The sequence below is a fragment of the Telopea speciosissima genome, chromosome 10 (genome assembly GCF_018873765.1).
Source record: "Telopea speciosissima isolate NSW1024214 ecotype Mountain lineage chromosome 10, Tspe_v1, whole genome shotgun sequence".
NCBI lineage: Eukaryota > Viridiplantae > Streptophyta > Magnoliopsida > Proteales > Proteaceae > Telopea > Telopea speciosissima.
The window spans coordinates 36,574,931-36,598,113 of NC_057925.1; the positions used below are offsets into that span (position 1 = coordinate 36,574,931).

Genomic DNA, 23,183 nt, shown 5'->3' on the forward strand with positions numbered 1-23,183 from the left:
AGAAGCGCTATGATATCCAAATAAAGAGGAATATCTAAAAGAAACAAAAGCTTCACTGCCACAGCTTGTAAAGCTCTTGCATACAGAGTGGCTATAAAACCCCTCAACCATTGTCCCTTTCCTGTCAAACCTTTACCTTTGAACCAAGTAGCTAGCACAATAAGCTTTGGTTGAAGCCTTTACCCCATCAGCTGAAGACCCATTGTTATTTTGCCATGGCCAACACCATTCTAAGATTGAAACACCATAGAAAATCATTTCATACTTTGAGTCTCTTTAGTACTCTTCTACTGGTGATGCAAAGAGTTGGTGCATTTGAGTTCAAGGTTGGAGATGCCAATGGATGGACTGTGCCTACTGATCCATCTGTAAACACCTACAATCAATGGGCAGAAACGAAGCGTTTTCAAATTGGCGATTCTCTATGTAAGTTGAATATTTAATTTTGTTTGTCTTTCGGGATCAAACATTTACCATTATATTAAAATCAATTAGATGGTAATGAAAATGCAACTTTATTTCCTTATCCAGAATGAACGATTAATCCTAAAGTTACATCAATTGTTTATTGCAGTGTTCGATTACTCAGCTGATAAGGACTCAGTGGTTCAAGTAAAAAAAGAGGACTACGACAGCTGCAACTCAACATCACCCATTAAATCATATACAGGAGGCCACAATTCAATCACGTTTAATAAAAATGGTCCTTACTACTTCATAAGTGGAGTTCAAGAGAATTGCCAGAAGAATGAGAAGATGGTTATTGTGGTCATGGCAGATCGAAGCAACCGATCTTCTACTACAAATCAGACGACCTCAGCATCTCCTCCTTCACCTTCAGGTTACATTGAGAATGCACCAGCTCCTTCTCCTGTTACAGAGATTGCTCCCTCCACTCCTAGTGTGGAGTCTCCCACTTCTCCCACTCCCAGTGGAGCTTCTTCGATGTTCGTGAGTGCAATTGCTTCTATTGCAGCCTTTGTTGTTTCATCTATGCTCTTAGTCCTGTAATTCGTTTGAGTGGTTTCAAGATTTCCTGTTTTTCCTCGAAAAGATTCCTTTTCCGTTCATAATTTTTCTGCCATGGACTACGAGTGGTTTGGTTTGGTTTTCAGTATTTTTTTGTTGTGGTTGGAAAATAAGATTTGGATATATAGAAGCATATAGTACTTAAGTTATTTGGCTGTACCATGGGACAAATGTATAAGGAATAAACTAATTCTTCTGTTCGTGTGAAAATCTCTCTCTCTCTCTTTCTCTCTTTCTCTCTTGTACAAGTGAATTTTCAGTTGGTCTGAACAAATAGGGCTGCAATAGGGTCAGGTTGGGTCGGGCTTTTTAAAACCTAGTCCAATCCTGACTCCTCTTGACTGGTCCAGGCCCGACCCGGTCCTAACTCAAGGCCTGAAAATCCAACCTTGACCCATTGTCAGGGCTACGACAGACTGACCTTGATTAACCTTGACCATAGTGAGGGGAAAGGGAGATTCAAGGGGGTTGGGCTAGGCTGGTGAGAATAAGAAGAAGAGGAGATATGGCTAGACCGGTTCAACCTGAGGCCTCAACCTTGTCCCGGCCTGGCACTGACTTAGGGTTAGAAATTTCCAATCCTGACCCGCCCTCAATGCTAAGATATCTCATCGGGCTCAAGATATCCCGTGATGGGCTCGGGCCGACAGAGCTAAACTTGTATAGTTGCACCAACATTGATCCCAAGGTGAACTGAGAATATTTGGATACCCAGTCAATCAAGTGTAGCATGAAAACATTGATCTTAAATATGTCTGATTTCCATCAGTGGAATTCCCTCTCCTCATTTACTAATTGCAATTGCTTCAGTAATGACAGATGCATGGGTGGTTTCTTCTAGCTTTTTCTAGGCGAAATCATTGCTTCTCCATCAAACATTCTGCAATGCAATCGCATTGAAGCTACCCTTGGCAGATGGCCCACAATATTAAAAGAAGGCATAGAATGCCCTAACGGGACAATTGACAATTCTGTTCTGTTCTACAAGGCTAACAAGACTAGCCCATTTTTTCTCTCTTGACCTTTTATTCTGGGCTATTGCCCTTTAAAGTAAATTTCCTCAGGAGATGAACCAATCAACATAATACAACACAAAGGAGAGAGGGGGGGGGGGGTCTTGCAATACAAAAGGCAAATATTTTTGTCTAATTCTAATTTTTTATTGCAGTGTAATAGTAAATCCATAAAGTAACACCTTATATTTTGCAACAGGTATTTGTATACTTTGCACCAAACGATTGTGTTCTTTATTACTTGAAGACAATGCTCTATCTGTAGATGCAAGTTTGAAAAGGTTCTTGATTTACGTAGTGTTCAATTTTTAATTTTTTTTTTTTGGCAAATACATCTCACAACAAAGGACAAAGTTCTTCTCCACTGCCCGATGAGCATTCAACCACCATCCTAGGGTTCACAAGCCCCTATTGGGTTTTAGTATGTTTCTTACTCTGTAGCATATACATCATAGCACTCCAATATCCACAAGAATGATAAAGCATGCACACTACATAGTATATACTTACGTGGTTCGGCAAGTTGCCTACATTCACGAAGTAATGCCTTAACTGGGCTTCATATATTCCCTGAAACTCATCACTATTTTGATTGGTACAATAGTCTAGGAGCACCTACGGCCTACCTGCACCCCCTACTTTTGTCAATGCTACAACGCAGACTAGTGCTACAACCCCAATCCTATCAAGCCCCAACTTGATAGGTTACAATGTATAAAAAATTTTATACAAATCCCAGTCCTTACAAATCAAGACATTAGGTAGTTCAATAATTACAAACTATGTCATAAACTAGGGATTTGAAATGAAAGAATACCTCACCATTGTGTAATCACAAATGAAGAGACTTGAATGTGGTCCTCAATGAAGCTCACTGGAATCTTGAACTGACCCTCTTTGATGGAGAGATTTGAATGTTCAAGTGGCCTCGCAAAACGGAACCCCCTTTCTCCTCTCTCTTTTCTTGATTGTAAAAACTCCCTTTAAACCTTCATGAAAGCTCAACTAATCTTCTTTGACCTTTAATGGAGTTTATGACTCTTGAGAGTGGTTATTGAAGAGGATTAAAGCATCACTCAAGACCCCACCTTCCTTCCTCACCTTTCTCTTCACTTTCTAGGGCTTGAGGTCTTCTTTTTCTTCTTTTCTTCACGTTCTTGAGATCACCAAGACTCCATAGCAAAAAACCCCTCAAATTGGAGTTAAAATGACTTCGAAAAGTCAATTTGAAGTTTGGCCCTTGGATAGGCATAGGGGGAGGGCTAGGGATTGCTCCAAATGGAATCTTGAAGGATTGTTATAGGGTCCGTACACATGTACGGTCAGCGGAATGAAGTTGAGCCATCAGATTGTCATTCCAAAACGCAGGGCTAATTTCGACCCTTGGATAAGAGCGGATTGCATCGATGGAGCGGGGCTCACCAAGAGCCCTGAAATGGAATCTTGAGTAGGTGCATCATAAACAAGCAATACACTGAAGTACACACCTTAAAAAAGGTGGGAATAGATAGAGACCGTCAGATCAGCATGTGAAGACGTGGCATGCACAGATTCCATGAATTAGAATCTCAGGGCATTAATTGAGTCCAATTTGGTACAGATAGTCTGGGAGAAGGGGAAACATGACATCAAGTAGGTTGGGACAGAGTTAAGCACTGATTTAATCAGGGTTGTTCAACCAACTTGTGATAGGAGGTGGTTATGCCATCCATTCAGTTTGCCTTGAACTTTGGAAATAACATCAGAGAGGCTCCTAATCATAGAGATAGGGGGGAGGAGGTGGGTTCCCAAGTATTTGGCTGTAGGGTCCATTTCAGGGATACCTAGGGACTTTTTGATAGAAGCCCACAGATTTGATGGGGGTGTTGGTGCTAAAGTAGATGCTACTTTTGGTCAGATTAATCTGCTGTCTAGAAAGATCTTCAAACAGTGAGATAATGGATTGGAGAGTGGAGATGTCCTCATGACTTGCTCGGTAGAACAGTAATGTATCATCTGCAAAGAAAAGGTGAGTAATTTCTGGAGCGCCTCTTGCAATTTTGGTTCCCCAAAACATGTTGAGGTCTCTGTAAGTTTGGATAAGTCTAGAGAAACACTCCATGACAGTAATGAACAAGTAAGGACTTAGTGGGCAGCCTTGGCGTAACCCTCTGGTTGGTTCAAACTGGTTGAAACAATTGCCCTGGATTTTGATAGAGAAGGTGCCCCCTACTCTACAGCACGTAGGTTTTGTTCTAACGGAATTGTAACGGATGATATCAACCTTTACCTTTAGATAAATTCCCTTATCTTTCCTATCAACAAAAAAAAAAAAAAAAAAAACACGGAAGACCAGTCCCAAAACCTTGGCTCCCCGGTGCTAGCTCGTGGCCTACCCTCACGCATGCACAGTGTACGTAGCAAGCCAGCCGTGCTGCTGGCTGCAACTACGTGCCGTTGCGATTGTGGCGACAAAGCCCTTGCTGCCTGTGTGAGCGTGGCAGCATGACATGTTGCCCCAATGTCTTAGCTACCCACTTGGCTATGTGGCCTATACCACTATGCTGGCACCTCACCATGATGCCACCTCACTATGAGATCTCAACATGCCACATCATCAAGCTATGAATGAGGCCTTTGAGACATTTTGTCGAACACTTGGCCATTTTGGAGTGACGATTGTATGAAAACGACCATAACTTCCTTATACGGAATCAGATTGATACAATTCTAGTTGTGTTGGAAAGAAGATTCGACGATCTACACTTCTCCAGTACAACCTTCCAATTATGCCACTTGGCCTAACCAAAATGGCTCCGAAGCTGATTCATCGTAACAATCAATGATTGACACTCCCAACATTTTCCACTACTGCCGAAACACTACCAAATCATTCAGAAGTAAGACTTCTCCAACTCATTATTAGTTAAGTGGCTTTGGAGGTTCTGTAATGACCCTAACAGTTTGTGGAGGTGTATCATTGCCGCCAAGTATGGAATGTTGAAATTTTGTGGGCCAATAAAAGTTGGACAAGCAAAGGAGGCAAGGTTCTAAAACTCAGAATTGGGCACCGTATCAATTCCGATTCAAATTGGTTAGAAATCTGTAGGAACCAACTATAGGCAGTTGGACTCAGTCAGAATGAATCGTTATCCTCTCCCGTTACTGCACGGTGCAGTAATGCATCGTACGGCGGCTGCAAAGGCCATTTGCACCATGTGGGGCCCACTGTGCCACATGGCCTCTGCAACGCCGCACGATGCAGTACTACACCGTGCAGTCACAGGAGGAGATAAAAATTCCAGTCAAAACGCCTTTTTTAAGAATCTCGTGAAATCAAGATTGGATTGGTTGATTCACATCAGGCGATTCACCACACCTAATATTTCAATTTTTTTGAAAGCTTGAACGGAGATTATTGTTATTGGTGAAGCCTGATTTTGCTTCAGAAAATGCAGTTGGGATCTTTGGAGGGCCGTTTCGGCCTCGAAACGACCTCGGATTGTAGAAAAATGGCATACAACACTGCAAGAGGCTGTGACTTCTGTTAGCTCATTGAGACCTTTGAAACGGTATATTTTGTGATATATGTTATGTTTTGGTCCGACCCTGTCTGGTATGGCATTTTTGGGTCTGGGGGCTTTTTTGTACTTTCTTGGGTTAGGGCTTCTCTATATAATGTTATTATCTTTGGGAGGGTTGTATGAGAGGTTTGTAACATTTCCAAAAGATAGTGAAATCTGTTCTATTGCTCGGTTGTGGATGTAGCTTCCCATCTTAGGGGCGAACCACGTAAATCTCTGGTGTTGTGTGTTTTATGTCTTCTCTGTTTTTCATTTTCTTTTACAAATCGCCATTCAGGGCGTTGTTTTTTAATAATTATTTTATATAAAGATATAATGATAGTCAACAAGAGACAAACACTTGAGTAGAAAGACAGACCCTCACAGCCTCAAGGAAACTTTTTTCTTTTTCCTCAAGAATATGATATGCCAATTCATTTTTTATGTTTTTTTGGACTTTTAAAGGGAAATTACCAAAATGCCTTAAAATGGGTGAAGATAGAATAAAAAACTAAGACTCACATTTTTTTTTTGGGTAGAAAAGAAGGCTATTCATTCATGCGCGCCCACCGCCAAACAAAGGAAAACAAAATACATAAGACAGATAGAGAGCATGATAAACACAAGGTATGGATATACGGTATCCAAAACCAAGGAGTGGAGATTGACCCAGTCTCACATGCCATTGACTGGGTCATCTAGAGTAGGGGATGGATTACAACCATATCCCTAGAGAGAAAGCTGCAGACACAGCTAAAGGTAAGTGCATGCACATACGTGCCAATAAAGGGGGGCCCATACATGCCGAACAGACCAACACCAAACTTCCCACGCGTGCCGATACGCTGCCACAGTCTACTCTTAAATAGACTTGCTAGATCAGCAAAGGTCTACTGGATCGACGAGTGGAGCTTCGATAGACAGCAAAAAAACCATCTGAAACACTGCCACAGCCTACTTTCGAACAGATCTGCAAAGATCTGATGGATCGGCGAGTGGAGATTCGTCTGGCGACAGGAGAGGTAAGGTGAAGGTTGAGCAATGGCTAAAGCTTTTGAGTCAATTATAAACTCAGTGCCACCAACATCAGGGACAACAACACCTGCAAATAGACAAACAAGGAAAACGGAAAAGAAGGGGCTATGATGATCCTTGAACAGAGCGGTGGATGCATTGTCATCGTCATCGGCATCATTGCCGACGGTTCCAAGGATCATGGTGGACAAAGAAGAGAAGAATTACACACATAAACGGCGGAGAAAAGACATGCACAAACGGCGGAGAAAAAAACACGCACAACAGCAGAGAAAAACACGCACAAGTGACGGAGAAGGGGTTTCGTTTGAGAAACCAGGAACCCGTCCAATAACAGAATCAACAAAACCCCAGGAAATGCTTTGATTTTTGTGAGACGAAACTAGTAAACTGCGACTGTTCCCATACCGGAATGCATCATTGGAGAGACTCTGAGAGCGAGCGAGCAAGGGTTTCGTCACCACGCTATTGGATTAACGATCAATGGAAGTCATTGCAACAACGCTGGTCTTCTCTCGGTATCAAAACCCTAGGGAACAACAGATGATATCTTCACATGTGGGCTCATAGTTGAACTCCTTGATCCATTAGGGACATCGGTCGTAAGACTCACATGGAATGCATGGAAATGGTTCTAAACATCAGGATACGTATATTTACATCACACATAAATTCCCTAAGAATTTTATAACATTTTCACAACAGAATCATAATTATCGAAATATCATTATGAGGAAAAAACATGGGAAAATTGCAAAATTCAAATCCGGAGGCCAAATGAAAAAAACAGAAGCAAGCATAGACTAATTCAGTTATGATCTAAAAAAAAAAGCTCTAAAAGTCCAATTTCAAGGGCAAAACTGTCCAAAATAAAAATATGTGGCCCTCATGAAAATTAGTGGACATCTAGCATGGTACGAGACATATCATGTATTTTTTCAGAATTTTGGAATACAATTATGTTACCTAAAACATCATATTTCTACTAAAAAATAAAAATAAAATTAAAATAATAGACAATAGGTGAAGGGGGTCACTCTTGGAGTGTGGAAAGGCCTTAGCTCATTCAGTCACCGGGAACCATCATTGGCTGCCTTGAATGGATGTGCTTCAAATGGAAAATCTTGTGAACAAGTGGTATTCTAGTAATTTTGCAGGGCTATTGGAGCATGGTATGAAGGTGGGGAAGGATTCATCTGAAAGAGGGCAGAGGGAGCTTCATATCTCCCTACATTTTTTTTCCAGAAATTTTCCTTTCTTCAAAAGGGGTCCAAATGAGGGGGATTATATAGCCCTCCAAGTGTTCATTGAAATGCCTTAACAACCCATATGGGCTAGGCAAGGCATAGGCATAGGCATAGGCGCATGGCCTTACTAGTCGCACACAACGTGGGTGATGGGACATGACATGGCGTAGATGGGATGGGGTACAACGTGGATGAGATGGGGTACGACACGTGGACATGGCCACATAGAGATGTGATAAGGGCTTGGCATGCAGGCATGGCCACACAACACAGCAAGGCATGGCTGCCGTGTCCATGTCCTGCGTAGGCATGGATTACCATGACCACAGCGCATGCAGGCATGGCATGCCTTGTGGGCAGGCACAAGGGCTAGGCCCTGGCCAGGCATGGCCTAGGCCTTGGCTAGGTCCTAGCTGGGCCAGGTCACCTTGGGTTGACACAAAAAAGTTTTATTTTTTGTTAAGGGTCCTGGGTTAAAATATCAATATCTTTCAATCCGTGTGGCTGATCTGTGAAGGTGAATCGTGAGGGAATCACATCCAATATGTGCGTGAGAGAATCATGTCCAATATTCCCCCTCAAGTTGGAGAGTGAATGTCAAGAACTCCCAACTTGCCCTTGAGTGAGAGACATAAATCCTTGCCAAGTGACTTAGTGAAAATATCAGCAATTTGAGCAGCACTAGGGGTATATATGGTGCGGATGAGGCCGGAGCACAACTTGTCGTGAACGACGTGACAATCAATTTCAACGTGCTTAGTACGGTCATGGAATATGGGGTTAACGATAATATACATAGCCACCTGATTGTCATAGAAGAGAGGTATTGGTTGAGCAATGTACACCCTGAGATCAAGAAGTAGAGAAGTCAACTAGACCAACTCACAAGTAGCTATTGCCATGGATTGATAATTAGCCTTAGCTGAAGACTGGGAAACAGTATGTTGTTTCTTCATTTTCCAAGAGATAGGGCTAGAGTCGAGGAAGACGCAATAACTGGTAGTAGATCGGCGAGTCATAGGGCAACTGGCCCAATCGGAATAATAGAAAGCACGAAGAGATAAGGTGCTAGTGGATGGAAGTAAAATCCCTTGGTCGGGCGAGCTATGGAGGTACTGTAGCAAATGTGAATCTAAATCCATATGTGGTTTGGCATAAATTGACTCCAAAATATTGACGGTGTACACTATATTCGGATGAGTGATAGTATGATAAACCAAACTTCCAATTAAGGGGATAGGAAGCATGATCAGAGAGAATGTCACCATCGGAATCATTGAGCTTGAGATTCTGTTCCATTGGAAAGTCAGTAGGGCGAGCACCTGTGAGGCCGGCATCAGATAAGATATCCAAAGCATATTTTCACTGATTAAGGAAAATACCCATCTAGGAGCAAGCAATTTCAAAGCCAAGGAAATATTTCATGGATCCAAGATCTTTAATGCGAAATCGTTGATGAAGAGAAGTTTTCAAGGCAGAGATAGCCACTAAATCAAAACCAGCTATAAGGATATCGTTGACATATACCAAGGCAAATATGGCAGAAGCATCATTGGCGTGATAAAAAAGGGAATAATCAACCGTGGATTGAGTGAAACCGAGGTCTACCAAAGCAGTGGAAAATTAGCAAACAAATTGCGGGAAGCCTGCTTTAAGCCATAGAGTGACTTATGTAGATGAAAAACAACATTCTCCCCCTTACCACCATAATCAGGAGGGAGAGACAAATAGACCTCCTCGTCAAGATCGCCATGTAAGAAAGCGTTATTGACGTCAAGTTGGTGAAGAGACCAATTCTTGATGGATGCAAGAGCAAGAAAAATGTGCACGATAACAGGTTTGGCGACAAGGGCATAAGTCTCATGAAAGTCGATGCTCTCAGTCTGCGTGTACCCCTTGGCAACCAAACACGCCTTATAGTGCTTAATAGAACCATCGGAATGCCGTTGATTTTTTAGACACATTTACAGTCGATGGGTTTCTTGTGAGCTGGAAAAGGAACAATGGACCAAGTGTTATTTTCTTAAAGAGTTGCAATTTCAGCATGCATGGCATCCTTCCAATCAGGGGATAACATAGCCTTGGCAAAACTATAGGGTTCTTTAGAAGAAGAAAGAGACCTGATAAACTTAAGATGAGAAGGTGAGATCTTATTATAAGATAAAGTGGAAGCAACAGGAATAGCGTACCTATTTCAGAAGAAGATGATGGGGAATAGGTAGCTGAGCAAACATAATCCTGCAAATGTGAAGGAGGATGATGGGAACGAGTGGAACGACAGGGTAATGGAGTGGAGGGAAGAGGGTCAGAAGGAGACAGAGATGGAGCTGGTTGGGGTAGCGATTGCTGGGATGGTGAGGGCAAAGGCGGTGGTGGGGATGGGTTAGGTGGTGGCATAGATGGAGTGTTGGGTGCACCAATGTCGGAGTCAATATCCAGAATGGGAAGAGGAAGGACAGGGATGTGGGAAGATGGTGTAACCGTGGTCTGAAATAGAAACACATGTTAAAAAAAAAACAACATCATGACTAGTGTAAATGTTACGAGATGAAAGATCCAATATTTTATAACCTTTCTACGCAAAGGGATACCCAATAAAAATGCCAGGCAAAGCACGTTGGTCAAACTTAAGTTTAATGGTAGAATGATTGTGTCTATAACATTTTAGGGTTTAGGGTTTTAAGCAAAAGGTTGCTTAAAGCAATAAACCCTGCATATCAAGTTTGGAATAAGTAGATTACTGCTTTCAGTTAGTATTTATAGGAAAGACTAGGGTTTTAGGTTAGATGGGTTCTATCCAGTGGGGCCCACCATAGCCTGATTCCTTATTCAAGTAGACTTATTTTAGAACATATATTAGGGTTATAGAATATACCCAACAATCTCCTCTTATGTTCTACATATAGTTAGCACCAAGAATAGATAAACATTATTCAAACGAAATATTGAATCAAATAAACAGAATGTTTGAAACTTTAACGGATCATAAAGTAAACTTCAAGAAATAAAACCTTTGAGTTTTAGATCGAATCTAAACCCAAACAACAAGAAGTTCCACATGCAAGTGAAAAAAAAATAAAAGATCCTTGCAATCCTTAATAACTTTACTCATTAAGTAAGTCATCATCATCGAGATCCAGATTTAAACGTTCTCCTCCATCTTTGTCATCCTCAGTAATTTATCAAATATGAATTTTATTACAAAAATGAATTCAATCATTTGCATAAAGATATAAAAGTATCTAGTTCAATAAGAAGAACTTAGTACAATTCATATAATGGCTAAAAATGAATCAAAATTCAACAATAAGCATTACCGTCAAGTTTCTATATAAGAACAAGACCCTATATAGTCTCTTTCATAAGGACCATATCATGTTTTCTTTTGAAATATTATAATCGTCATATCAATCACAGAAGTTGTATCATCAAGTTTGGAATGACACATCATACTATGAAGAACTGGAAGACAAGCATAATATCAATGAAACATATCAGAACAATTTTCATATTTCTTTGTGGAATAACAAAGTAAGGAAACAAACATACATAAATTTGCTACACCATCAGATTTGGAATGGTTTCACTGACCTCCATATTTAGTAATCTTACCAAATTATCTGAAATATGTAAATTGCCACAAATGCTTATTATGGCTAGATGAGATTCGAATAATTCAAAATAACATAGGATTAGATTAAGACCTGCCTAAAAGATCTTTAATCCCATTTCCCCCACAGTTTTAAATGTTCGATCTTTGTTTAGTCCCTTTGTAAGGGCATCTGCCATATTATCTTTCGACCGCACATCGATCAAAGTGATGATTCCGTATTCTGTTGGATAATTCAACATGGTCTGTTTCAGCCTGATATGCCTCATCTTTCCATTAAAGAGTGAGTTGTTTACTATCATTTTTGTAGCTTGACTATCACAGAATATAGATAGAGAGGTTAAGTTCAAACTTCTCAATGGAATATCCATAATCAGATCTTTGATCCACTCTGCTTCATCTTTTGCAGAAGCTAGAGCAACAAGTTTCGATTCCATAGATGACAGAGTAATATAGGTCTGTCTTTTGGATTTCCATGTAACAACAGCTCCACCCAGTGTAAAGACATCCACTGGTAGATTTACTGTCTCCCAAATCTGAGCACCATAATGTATCAGAATATCCTTTCAAAATTGGAGGATGCCCAATATAGTGTAAGGCATACCTTAGAGTACCCTTAAGGTATCTCATAAGCCTCGTTAGAGCATCCCAGTGCTCTTTGCCAGGATTACTAGTAAATCTACTCAACATGCTTACCGTAAAGGCTATATCTAGTCTAGTACAACTCATTGCATACATGAAACTATCGATCACTTTAGAATAATCCAACTGATTCACAGTTTCACCTATATTAGGTTTCAGCCGTTAGTTATAGTCATAAGGTGTCTCAATCGGTTTGCAATCACTGTATCCTCATTTAGAAAGCAGTTTCTCAATGTAATAAATTTGGCTAAGAGTGATCGCTTACCTATCAAAACTTACTTTCATACCAAGAATGATGTCTACTACACCAAGATCTTTCATGTTGAATTCTTTGGACAAGGTTGTTTTAATGTCACTCATTACAGAATGATCAGAACCAAGAATCAACATGTCGTCTATATACAAGCAAATAATCATAACCTTATTTGACACAAACCGAAAGTAAAGGCATTTATCCGAGTTACTGGTATGAAAACCAAAGCCCTTTACTATTCTGTCAAACTTTTCATGCCACAATTTATGTGCTTGTGTTACACCAGCACCCCAAATATCTCCTTATCCCCCGGGGCAATTTAGACCTTACCAAATGGGTAATCCCTTTTGGCTATGGTCAACACTAATGACTTTGAACTGGAAATATCATAGAAAGATTCCCCTTGAAGACTTGGAACTGTGGGCTAAAGCCCCACAACTTTTCTTGAAGTTTGGGCCATAACAGTAGCACCGGAGTCACGAACGGACTCACTCTTACTGAATTTGCTCGAGGATCCATCCGTGCTGTCGTCAGCCTTTCTGGGTTATTTTACTATGGGACCCATACCCCCGTGTCCCGGACACCCTAATTGAACCTTTGGACTATATGGACCCCTGCCCCCACCATTTTTTGGTTGAGTTGACCATGAAGTGGGGCCCACAAGGCTTAACTTGGGTGAATAATGAGTTTTATACACCCTGGCCTCGACCAAACAGACCTTAGTTGACAATTTAGTCCTATGAACTTAGGGTGCACCCCAACCATGACCTACTGGACCTAATGGGTCTGGCTAAAGCCAAACAAGCCCTAAGACCTAAACCAAAACCCATTTAAAGACCTAGTATCACTAAGTCATTGGGGGTACCTAAATCAAACACACCCTAAGGCCCATCTAACCCCTTAAAGGATAACCTAAATCCGTCTCTCATTCACTTATCTCTCCCCCTCCCCATAAACCGTGGAGGAGAAGAGATAAGAGAAAAGAGAAGGAGGAAGAGGAAGGAAGAGGAAGGAGAAGTAGAAGAGGAATAGGAGGGGAAGGGAAGAAGGTGGAAGCCATGTAAAAATGGCTGGCACCTCCACACCTCCTGCCAAGCTGGCCGGACCCAAGGGAGAAGAGAAAGAGGAGGAGAAGAGATGGAGAGAGTGGCTGGAAGAAGGAAGTTCACCAAGGTAAGCTCCCTCAACCTAGCTCTCCCTCATTCCCTTTTTATTTTGTTGGTTTCTTAAGCTAGGGCTAACCTAGGGTTCCATTTGGGACTCAAGGTGAAGCTCGGCCCTAGTTGGGAGCTCTAATGGATGTTGACCTAGGCCTCTAAGTGCTGTAATTGTAGCCATGGCCAATGAACCCTTGGTTTGAACCTTAAATCCCAACCCTTGGACCAATGGAGACCAAACCCTTATAGGATCTTGGATCCTTGAGGTGAGCCTAGGACCTAGTGACCCTAGGAAGGCTTAGACACCTCTCCCTTGTTCCTGAGGTGCTAAGGAGCTCCAAGCTTCAAGCTGGAGCTGAAGCCCTCTGCAATCTCGGAAGAGACTGTCAGTGGACGAACGACTGGATCCATCTATCGTGGTACCGCCCGTCAGTCTGCCCAGTATAAATCATGTGTGTTGGCCTGAGCGGACAAAGGCACGGATTCACTCTGTATGCCTACGTCTAAAGCCAGTTGCTCTCAGGTCTGCCTCAGGAATTGAACGAATGCAGGGGCAGACCCAAGAAGCACATCCACCCGTGGATCCACTCCCTTTTATGATTGCCTCAGGTGTCGAATGGATCAACGATCGGATCCAACTGAGATGTTCCGTTCGTGGGTCCGCTCACTCTGTTTTCACCTTTTGGCCTGAACAGAGTCAGGGACGGATTCACCTCTACTGAGACCACCCGTGAGTCCGCTCGTGTTGTCTTGATTGAAACTTGATTTTAACCTTGAGGGCCTAGCATGGGACCCTTCTATACATGATTTAATGATTGTTTTTGTATTCCTAGGCTATCCAACCCGATGGAGAGCTGGAAGCCCAGGTGAGATTCATGTCAACCACACACGGAGACGTCCGTGTTAGGTGAGTGGGTTCTGGGTGATTTATTGGGTTTGATTATTATATAATTGGTAATCTTAAGCATGCTAGTATATATTTATAAGCATTGTGCGCATTGCATTATTATCCAAATGTGAATTGTTATGAATGTGATGGCATTCTCACCATTGTATCGGGCTACGGTGCCGGATGTGCTGGTATCGGAACCCTAATTTATTTAAATTATGAAAACTATTGTATGTTATCCTGATCTGTATATGCCGTGCCATGCTGGTACCCAGGTACTAAATGGAATGGGACGTTGATGCACCCGGAATATCTCTCGGGATGATAGGACTTGCATACAGTATATCTGCGACTAGAATGCTTGTTCCCTTATGCTACGATAAAATTGTGTGTTAGGTGAAAAATGAATCTAACATTAGCATGCATCATTCTGATTGATATTGATTGTATGGTGTATGTGCACTCCCCTTTGCTCCCTCACTAACTAGTGTAGCTAACCCCGTTGTACAACCACTTTTTAGTTTATATGCAGATAGCCTCTTGACGAGTACCATTGGATGTGAATCAAGTGGAATTGATGACCGTGACTTGGATGTAGATATACACCCAAGATTGGTACCCTTGTGGCGATTATTTATTATTTAATTTTCTATCTTCATCTCCACATGTATGTATAAACTGTGTGTTTATTTATAGGGAGAGTAATGAATAGTTACTTATGTTAGAATTGTAATATGTATTATCATTAGAGAATCGATGCTCTATAATTTCACATGATTTGATTTAATTTTGCTTTCGCTAACTCTGTATCTGGAACGATTTATTTTCTTTTATACGTTCATTTCTGCTATCAATATGTGATGACAGTGTGGACTGTGGCTCGGGGCATTATATCCACGATCTTGGTAGGTATTGGGATGATGTGTGATTGTCCCAGTCATACTCCTCTGTGATAAAATATCTTACATTGGGATAGGGGCGTGACAGCTTGTTTAAGACCATATAGAGATTTGTTCAACTTACAAACTCACTTTTCAAAATCTTCCATGACAAACCCTTCAGGTTGGTTCATGTAGATTTCTTCTATTAGGTCTTTATTAAGGAGAAGACCATTTTCACATCCATTTGATGCATACCATAATGCTCAATAGATACCAAAGCAAGAAGAATACTTATTGTAGCCAAGTGATAGACCAGTGAGTAGTTATCAAAATAGTCTATCCCATAAACTTGAATATAGCCTTTAGCTAATAAACATGTTTTATACCTGGGTATGAATCCGTCAGGATTAAGTTTCTTCTTCAAAACCCATTTATAGGTTATTGTTTTAGCCCCTTTAGGCAAATCAGCGAGCTGGCAGGTCTTATTATGCATTAAAGAGCTAATTTCTTCATCAATGGTTTCTTTCCATAATAGTGAGTCCCTAGATCTCATCGCTTCTTTAAAGTTGGATGGATCAGTCTCTAAATGGTAAGTTACAAAAGCCTCACCAAAATTCTTGGGGTACTCGATCCCTAGTAGAAATACGTCTAGACTCTGATTCAAGAAGCATTGTGGGATAAGTGTCAGAAACATTTGGTTCAGATTCTAAAGGTGATTCTGTAACTATTCCTGTTAGACCTGGTAAGGTCATGCCTTTGTCTTTGAGAAATTTAACCTAAAAAAACACAACATTCCTAGATTCTATCACCACATTGGTTGAGAGATCCAAAAATTGGTTTGCAACACTGTCTTCTGCACATCCTAGATACACACAAGTGTTGATTCTAGTTCCCACCTTAGGTCTCCTAGGGTCTTGTATCCTTACATAAGCTATACAACCCCAAGTTTTAAGAGTGTCAAATCTACAGGGATGGTTATGCCAAATTTCATAAGGAGTAGAAGTCAACTTAGAGTGTGGTAACCTATTTAAAATGTGATTGACAGTCAACACTGCTTCTCCCCAATAACAAGCAGGCATGCAAGCTGTTAATAATATAGAGTTTAATATTTTTGTCAACGTCCTGTTCTTACGTTCAGTTATGCCATTTGATTGAGGCGAGTAAGGAGCAGTAGTTTCAAGTAGTATGTCCTAAAAGGCATAAAATTCTTTGAACTCTGACAATTTATATTCTCCTCCTTTATCACTTTTAAGTCTTTTAATTTTTAAGTTCAACTAATTTTTATTCGGTTCTTGAAAATCTTAAAATTTTCAAAAGCTTCATCTTTCAATTTTAACAGATAAATATGACAATACCTAGAAAAATCGTCTATAAAAGTGATTAAATACTTCCGACCACCTCTAGTAGTGAAACTTTTAAAATCACAAAGATCAGGATGTATTAATTCAAGAAGTTGTGTACTCTTAGAAATCGAACGAAAAGGTTTTCTAGTAATTTGGATTGAGTAACACACTTCACATCTGTCAAATTTAATCGAAATATTTAATGGCAAATTATGAGTTTTAGCTAGCTTGAGCAATTTCCTATAATTCACATGTACTAATCTGCAATGTCATATTTTAGGATCAAGCAAATTTGAACTAACTTGATTAATTGCTTAATTTGCTAAACTTAACCTATACATGCCATTGACTAAATAAGCACAACCAAAATAATGAGAGTTAACAGACAAAATTACTCTACCACCATGAAAATACACACACACGCCAAAATCACATAATAGGTTAAGTGAAATTACACTATTTTCAAAATCAGAAACTACTTTAACATCTTTTAAAATTAAAGTCTTACCTGAAGACATGACCAGATTTGCAGTTCCTTTTTGAATTACCTCCACTGATGTTCCATTGGTAACTGTAACCGTCTAACCGTCTCTACTACTTTGGCTTTCTCAATTAGCAAGTTCCTGTTGTTGCACACATGACAAGTTATTCTAAAATCCAACCACCAATCTGAAAAAGATCTAGTCTCACTCTTTCCAACCATGGCAATAAAATTGGTAGGCTTAGTCTTATCCACCATCATGTGGACTTCTTTTTTTGGTGTGTCAGAATCCCTCTTTTTAGAGTGTCTACACTCGGATGTATAGTGACCTCATTTACCACAGTTGTGACACTTGTCTTTCTTTTTTAAAGTAGTCTTTTTGGTCTCCAATTGCTTTGGTTTAATTTTACGTGGTTTGGATTTCTTAGAAAATTTCTTGGGATGTGTAACCATGTTAGCAGCTGACTGTTGTTGTTTAACTATCTCCAAGTCATTTCTAGTCCTGTTCTTCTTTTCGAATGAATCGCTTGAGATTATCCAGTCTCACTTGCACTTTCTTTTTGTACATCTTAGTTTTAAAAGAATGTCAAGTCGAAGGTAATTTAAAAATAATAGCACCAACTAGGAATGCATCACAAACAGGTATTTTTTTCTAGGTTTAATTTAGACCGTAAATTCTCAAGATCAGTTACTTGAGGGATGATTGCCTTGTCTTCCTGAAATTTAAAGTCCATAAACTTATCCACTAGGTGAGTTTTGGATAGTTCCTCCTTAAATTGAGCATCTAAATTATCTCAGGTCTCTTTTACAGTTTCAAATTTACTGTAGGTCTCTACAAGTTTATCTGACAAGTAATTCAAAAAATAATCTTTACAAAAGTCTTCATCACTAACTCATTGAGATTCCTCAATATCAATATAGTCATTGAAAATATTCATTACGGTATAGAATATATTCAGATATTTTAAATCAAACTGAGTCTTCCGTTTTCATGCGTTGAACTCAAAGTCACTAAAGATTTTCAATTTGATCATCTCAATCGGATCAACATATTTCTCCATCTCAACGATTATTATATATGTTTTTTTATTTTAAAAGAATTTAAAATAAAATAATCGCACCTAATAAAAAGAGAGACGAACGATACAATGGATCTAACACAGTGAACGAAAACTCGCAAGGTGTTCGACGCTGGCGCTAGTCGTTAATCGCTAGTGGTGATCGAATCAGATTAGCTCACCTTTTAGAAACAGGGAAAAACTTTGAAAAAGAGCTTCTGACGAGATTTTGTTTGCTTCCCTCTTGTCATCTTTTTCGTTTTTGTGTTTTTTTTGTTAAATTTTTAGTGAAACAAACAAACGAATCTGGTGATAAAGCTCCTTTCAATTCAAAGCATTTAATGCTTTTAATGTATTCTCTTTTTTTTTTTTTTTTAATCAAAAGCAATCAAGCATATCAATGTTTTAACAAAAATAAAGTTCTCTCTTATCAAATGAAAAAAAAAAAAAAAATAAAATTTCTGACAAAACCTGCAGATCCTATTACATGCAAGACATAGAAAACGTGAAACCAAAATTTGATCGCACAATAAGGCAAAAACGTGATTCCGAATCAGCAAGTAAGTAACGTACGATCAGGCCAGAACCGTGATTTTCCCTTTTGTCATCTTCTTTATGTTTTAAACAGTCAAGGAGAAGGTTTGAACGGTGACTCCGAGACCAAAATCGATCAACACGCACAAGTTAGAACAGTGAATTGAAAGGTAGCACATGATCAAGGAGAGAGAAAAAAATTTTCTATTGCTTTAAGATTGTTAGGGTCTTAGGATTTTAAACATCAGGTTAATTGAAGCAATACACTCTGTATATCAAGTTTGGAATAAACAGGTTGTTGCGTTCAGCTAGTATTTATAGGAAAGACTAGGGTTTTAGGTTAGATGAGTTCTATCTAGTGGGGTTCATCATAACCTGATTCTTTATTCAAATAGACTTATATTAGAATATATATCAGAGTTATAGAATATACCCAACATAATAGACGTAACTAAAAGTGCGAAGATGATCGTATGTAGGAGCCTTATTAAAAAGAAGCTCAAATAGTGTTTTACCATGTAGTAATTTAGTTGGTATTCTATTAATAAGGTCAATGGCAGTGATGACACAATCAACTCAAAATTCTTGAGGGAGCTTGGCTTGAAACAAGAGAGCACGAGCAACATTTAATAGATGTTGATGTTTGCGTTCGACGACACCATTTTGTTGGGGTGTGTCAATACAACTATGCTAGTGAATAACTCCATGATCACAAAAAAAATTAGTGGCGAGGGTGTTAAAAAATTCACGACCATTATCTGAATGAAGACATTTAATTTGAACATTGAATTAGATTTTAACCATTGCAAAAAAGGCATGCAAGTGAGACCAAATGTCAGATTTAGAATTCATAAGAAAAACCCAAGTGCAACGAGAAAAATCATCAACAATGATAAAAAAATATTTAGCACTACAAATGGAGGGAATAAAAAAAGGTCCCCAAACGTTGCACTATATTAAATCAAAACAAGAGGTAGTAGAAATGGAGCTATTAGGAAATGGTACATGGCATTGTTCTGCCAATGGGCAAACAGTGCAAACACATTTATTGGAAACAGAAATGCTAGAATTCAAACGAGATAAATAACTAGTAATGGTAGGAAATTGATGACCCAGACGCCAATGTCAGACATCAAAAGTGGGAGGGTGAGTGGAGGCAGCAACAACAACCGAAGGAACCAACTCCAAGTAGTACAGGCTGCCATGCTCGTGGAGGCAGCAACAACAACCGAAGGAACCAACTCCAAGTAGTACAGGCTGCCATGCTCTTTATCCAACCCAATCATCCTCTTCGTGCGTAGGTCCTGAAAGACACAGTGATGAGGGAAAAAAAAGTGGCTAAGCAATTAAGAGCCTGGGTAATTTTGCTAACAAATAATAAATTACAATGAAAAGAAGGGACACATAGAACATCGGTTAAAGAAAGAGAAGGGGGTGAGGGTGCAAGTACCTGTATGGGAAACGGTAGTGGTATGACCATGTAAAGTAATAGGAGAAACTAGAATTATCTGCAACGTTTGCGAAAATAAATTAAGATGTGAAGCCATATGGAAATTTGCACCAGAGTCAATAACCCAAGAAAAATTAGAATTATCTGCAACGTTTGCCAAAGGAGTTAGATTACCCGATGGAATTAATGCCAATATGATCGACCTAAACTGATACTATGTTAAGATTGTGTTTGAATGGAAGTGTGTTCTCCTTTCTATTCATTGTAAATATATGGATCTATACAAGAGGATATACATAAAATAATAGAAGATTGGATGAAGATGTGGAAGGATAAGAATGAGATAATATGGTGAATCGTGAGTGAATCACGTCCAATATGTGCGTGAGAGAATCACATCCAATAACCTTGTCTCCAAAATGTCTTCCTCTTTAGGGCTGTGTATTCCTCAAGTCAGGCAGAAGATCCGAGCAAGAACCATTAACTGAATTTATCAGTATTGTCAGTGATTGTGCTCTTGACAGACCACATATAAAGTTCCTTATGCATGGTTCTGACGTGAAGCTATAGTTGAGGGTCCGTCCGGGCTGTGAGTTCTTATTTCTTAAACCGCTCTTTGATTCCGTCTGCTACACGTGTCTTCATACCATTGGAGATTAGATTCCGTATACATTACACCACAAGTAATGGCTGTCTCTATATAACCCTACTATTAATTATATTTTTCACCCAATCAGTCATTTGATATCTCAAATATAGAAGTTCTCACCAGTCAATTTTTTATTTCTAATTTTGAGAAGTATAATAGTTTCCCAACTTTTCATTGGTTCAGATTTCTTAGGTTTGTGATATTATGATTTTCATTTAAGAAGATGATCAAGTTTTTGATTTTCAGTGGATATTTTGGTTATCTTAGAATAAAACAGCAAGATTAGAAATAAGCGTGGCGACCAAGAATGACAAAAAAGAAAAAATGTTTTGCTTAATGTAAAAAGACAACCTCTAAGACTCTAGACATTGAATTGACTTCGAATTGAATATGTATTAATACAATCATTTGAATTTAGCCAACGATTGGCTGAATCTATGCCGTTCCTTGTCCGTTTTTCCTACCTTCTTTTGTATTTGTTTATTGTGTAACTTCATCTATAAGGCCATTTCGAGAATTATGGTGAACAGGCTTCGTCCTATCTTGAATAAAATTATCTCATTCAGCCAAAATGATTTTATTAAAGGAAGGCATATTCAAGATAATGTCCTTATCTGCCATGAATTATTCCACAAAATCAAGCACACCAGACAAGGTAACAAGGGCTATTTTTCTCTTAAGGTTGATATGAGTAAGGCTTATGACTGTGTGGAATGGAATTTTCACTATGGCGGAGGCTAGAGCTTTAACGGAGGTTCTTCGGAGTATTGTAGATTTTACGGGCAAGCTTTGAATCTTAACAAAACAAGAGCTCAGTTCAGTCCCACGGTGAGTTCCGCAGTTAAGAGACAATTGAGAGAGTTCTTTCAAATTATTCACCCTTCTTTTTAGCATTTCAGAAAATATTAAAAATAGTATACATGCATAAAAATTCACAAAAAAGTAATGGGATACATATTTCATCAGGATTGATTTTATGGTATCATTAATCACTGACATGAATGTTTGATCATTTTCATAGGTGTTCCCCACCATGTTAGGGATGTAGATGTCATTTTTCTATTTGTTGTGAAAATCCAAGAAAATCAGAAAAAATACATTTCTAAGCATTAAATTCTGTTTTAAGTTGTTTTAGAATATTTTCATATGCATACATGCCCACCATGAATCATAACCATGTATAAAAAGTCATTCTTGCCCTTAGGGGTATTTTGGTCATTTTGTGATCAAATAATATTTAGGGCCTTGGAAAGGTTTCTATCACTTTATTGGCATGTTTTATGTATAAGTTTGCATTTTCATGTATATTTGTATTTTTGCCTTAATAGGGGCATTTTGGTAATTTTACCACTTTGTAGCATTGTATATATTTTAATGATTCACATGCATCCTGCTAATCATGTTTTAATCATTTCAGCATTTAAATGTGATCTCTTGCCTTTGTACATATTTTGGTCGTCTAGGGCATTTTCATAATTTTGGCCATTTTGGCTCTACATAATCACCTAACTTAGGGGTAGTAATTAGGATTAAAACATTAATTTTAATTAGCCTAATTAGGTCCATAAATTTCAACAAAGATAATCAAAACACAAAAAAAAAATAGTTTAATTAGGTGCATAATACGTATAACACAACAGTATACAATAGAGTTTGGTCTAGGAAGACCGGCCGTCGGCCGGGAGGTTGCTGGGTGTCTAACACCTTCCCAGCCCGTAACTTGACACTTACCCAGAGATCTGGAGCAGACCATCCATTGAGTCATTGGAGTTAATTTAGCGTCCTTCTCTGAAGGACGGACATCATTTGTGGGTCCTAGACCCTGATCTAGGTGGCGACTTCCTACACCATCAACTACAATCCCCGCGCCGCTCCCACACTCAGGTGCACCACGCCAGAAAGAGGTCGCGGATCAATCTTCCTCCATTGTACCTACAGTGGCGACTCCACTAGGGATCGTCAGACTTCTGATTGACCATACTCTTTGTTGTATACTTGTTATGTTATACATATTTGTCTGTATATATCATAATTGTACTGATTACATCATGCATCATGTACGGAGTGAAATCAAACGACGAGGGAACTCCCTGTTGTGTCTCTACCCCCAGGGAGGTGAGACACATCATACTAAGTACTCTTAGATCGGATGATACCCGCTTCTTACATAAGAGTGTTTGAAGTGAAATTAGGCAACGACGATGTTCCTTACGAATATTCTGAGTTCAACTGATGGCCACTTTTTGCTCTACACTCATGTACACACTCACGGCATGGAATCACTTTAACTGCGTGGTTTAGTCATTGGAACCCATGTGTAGTCATGGGTAATCCGCAGCTAAGTCACACCCTTTGATACTATACTTTATG

At 39.4% G+C, this 23,183-nt stretch overlaps 1 protein-coding gene across 2 annotated transcripts; it reads left to right on the forward strand.

Moving 5' to 3' along the window:
* The first annotated feature begins 109 nt into the window (after positions 1–109).
* On the forward strand, positions 110–12,778 carry LOC122642749 (early nodulin-like protein 3). 2 transcript variants are annotated; one of them, XM_043836330.1, is made up of 4 exons: positions 110–426; positions 575–1,038; positions 11,761–11,763; positions 11,902–11,914. In XM_043836330.1, the coding sequence occupies exons 1-2, from the start codon at positions 216–218 to the stop codon at positions 1,009–1,011; spliced, it is 648 nt and encodes a 215-aa protein (XP_043692265.1). In that variant the 5' UTR covers positions 110–215; the 3' UTR covers positions 1,012–1,038; positions 11,761–11,763; positions 11,902–11,914. The 2 variants fall into 2 exon arrangements, with proteins under 2 accessions (XP_043692265.1, XP_043692264.1); XM_043836329.1 differs by lacking the exons at positions 11,761–11,763; positions 11,902–11,914 and adding an exon at positions 12,768–12,778.
* Positions 12,779–23,183: the final 10,405 nt, after the last annotated feature.

What these genes read in the sequence shown, in the direction of transcription:
- LOC122642749 (XM_043836329.1), top strand. Translation starts at nt 216, where the DNA reads ATGGCCAACACCATTCTAAGATTGAAACACCATAGAAAATCATTTCAT. An exon ending in TCAAATTGGCGATTCTCTAT is followed by an intron (nt 427 to 574) that starts GTAAGTTGAATA and finishes TGTTTATTGCAG; the next exon opens with TGTTCGATTACTCAGCTGAT.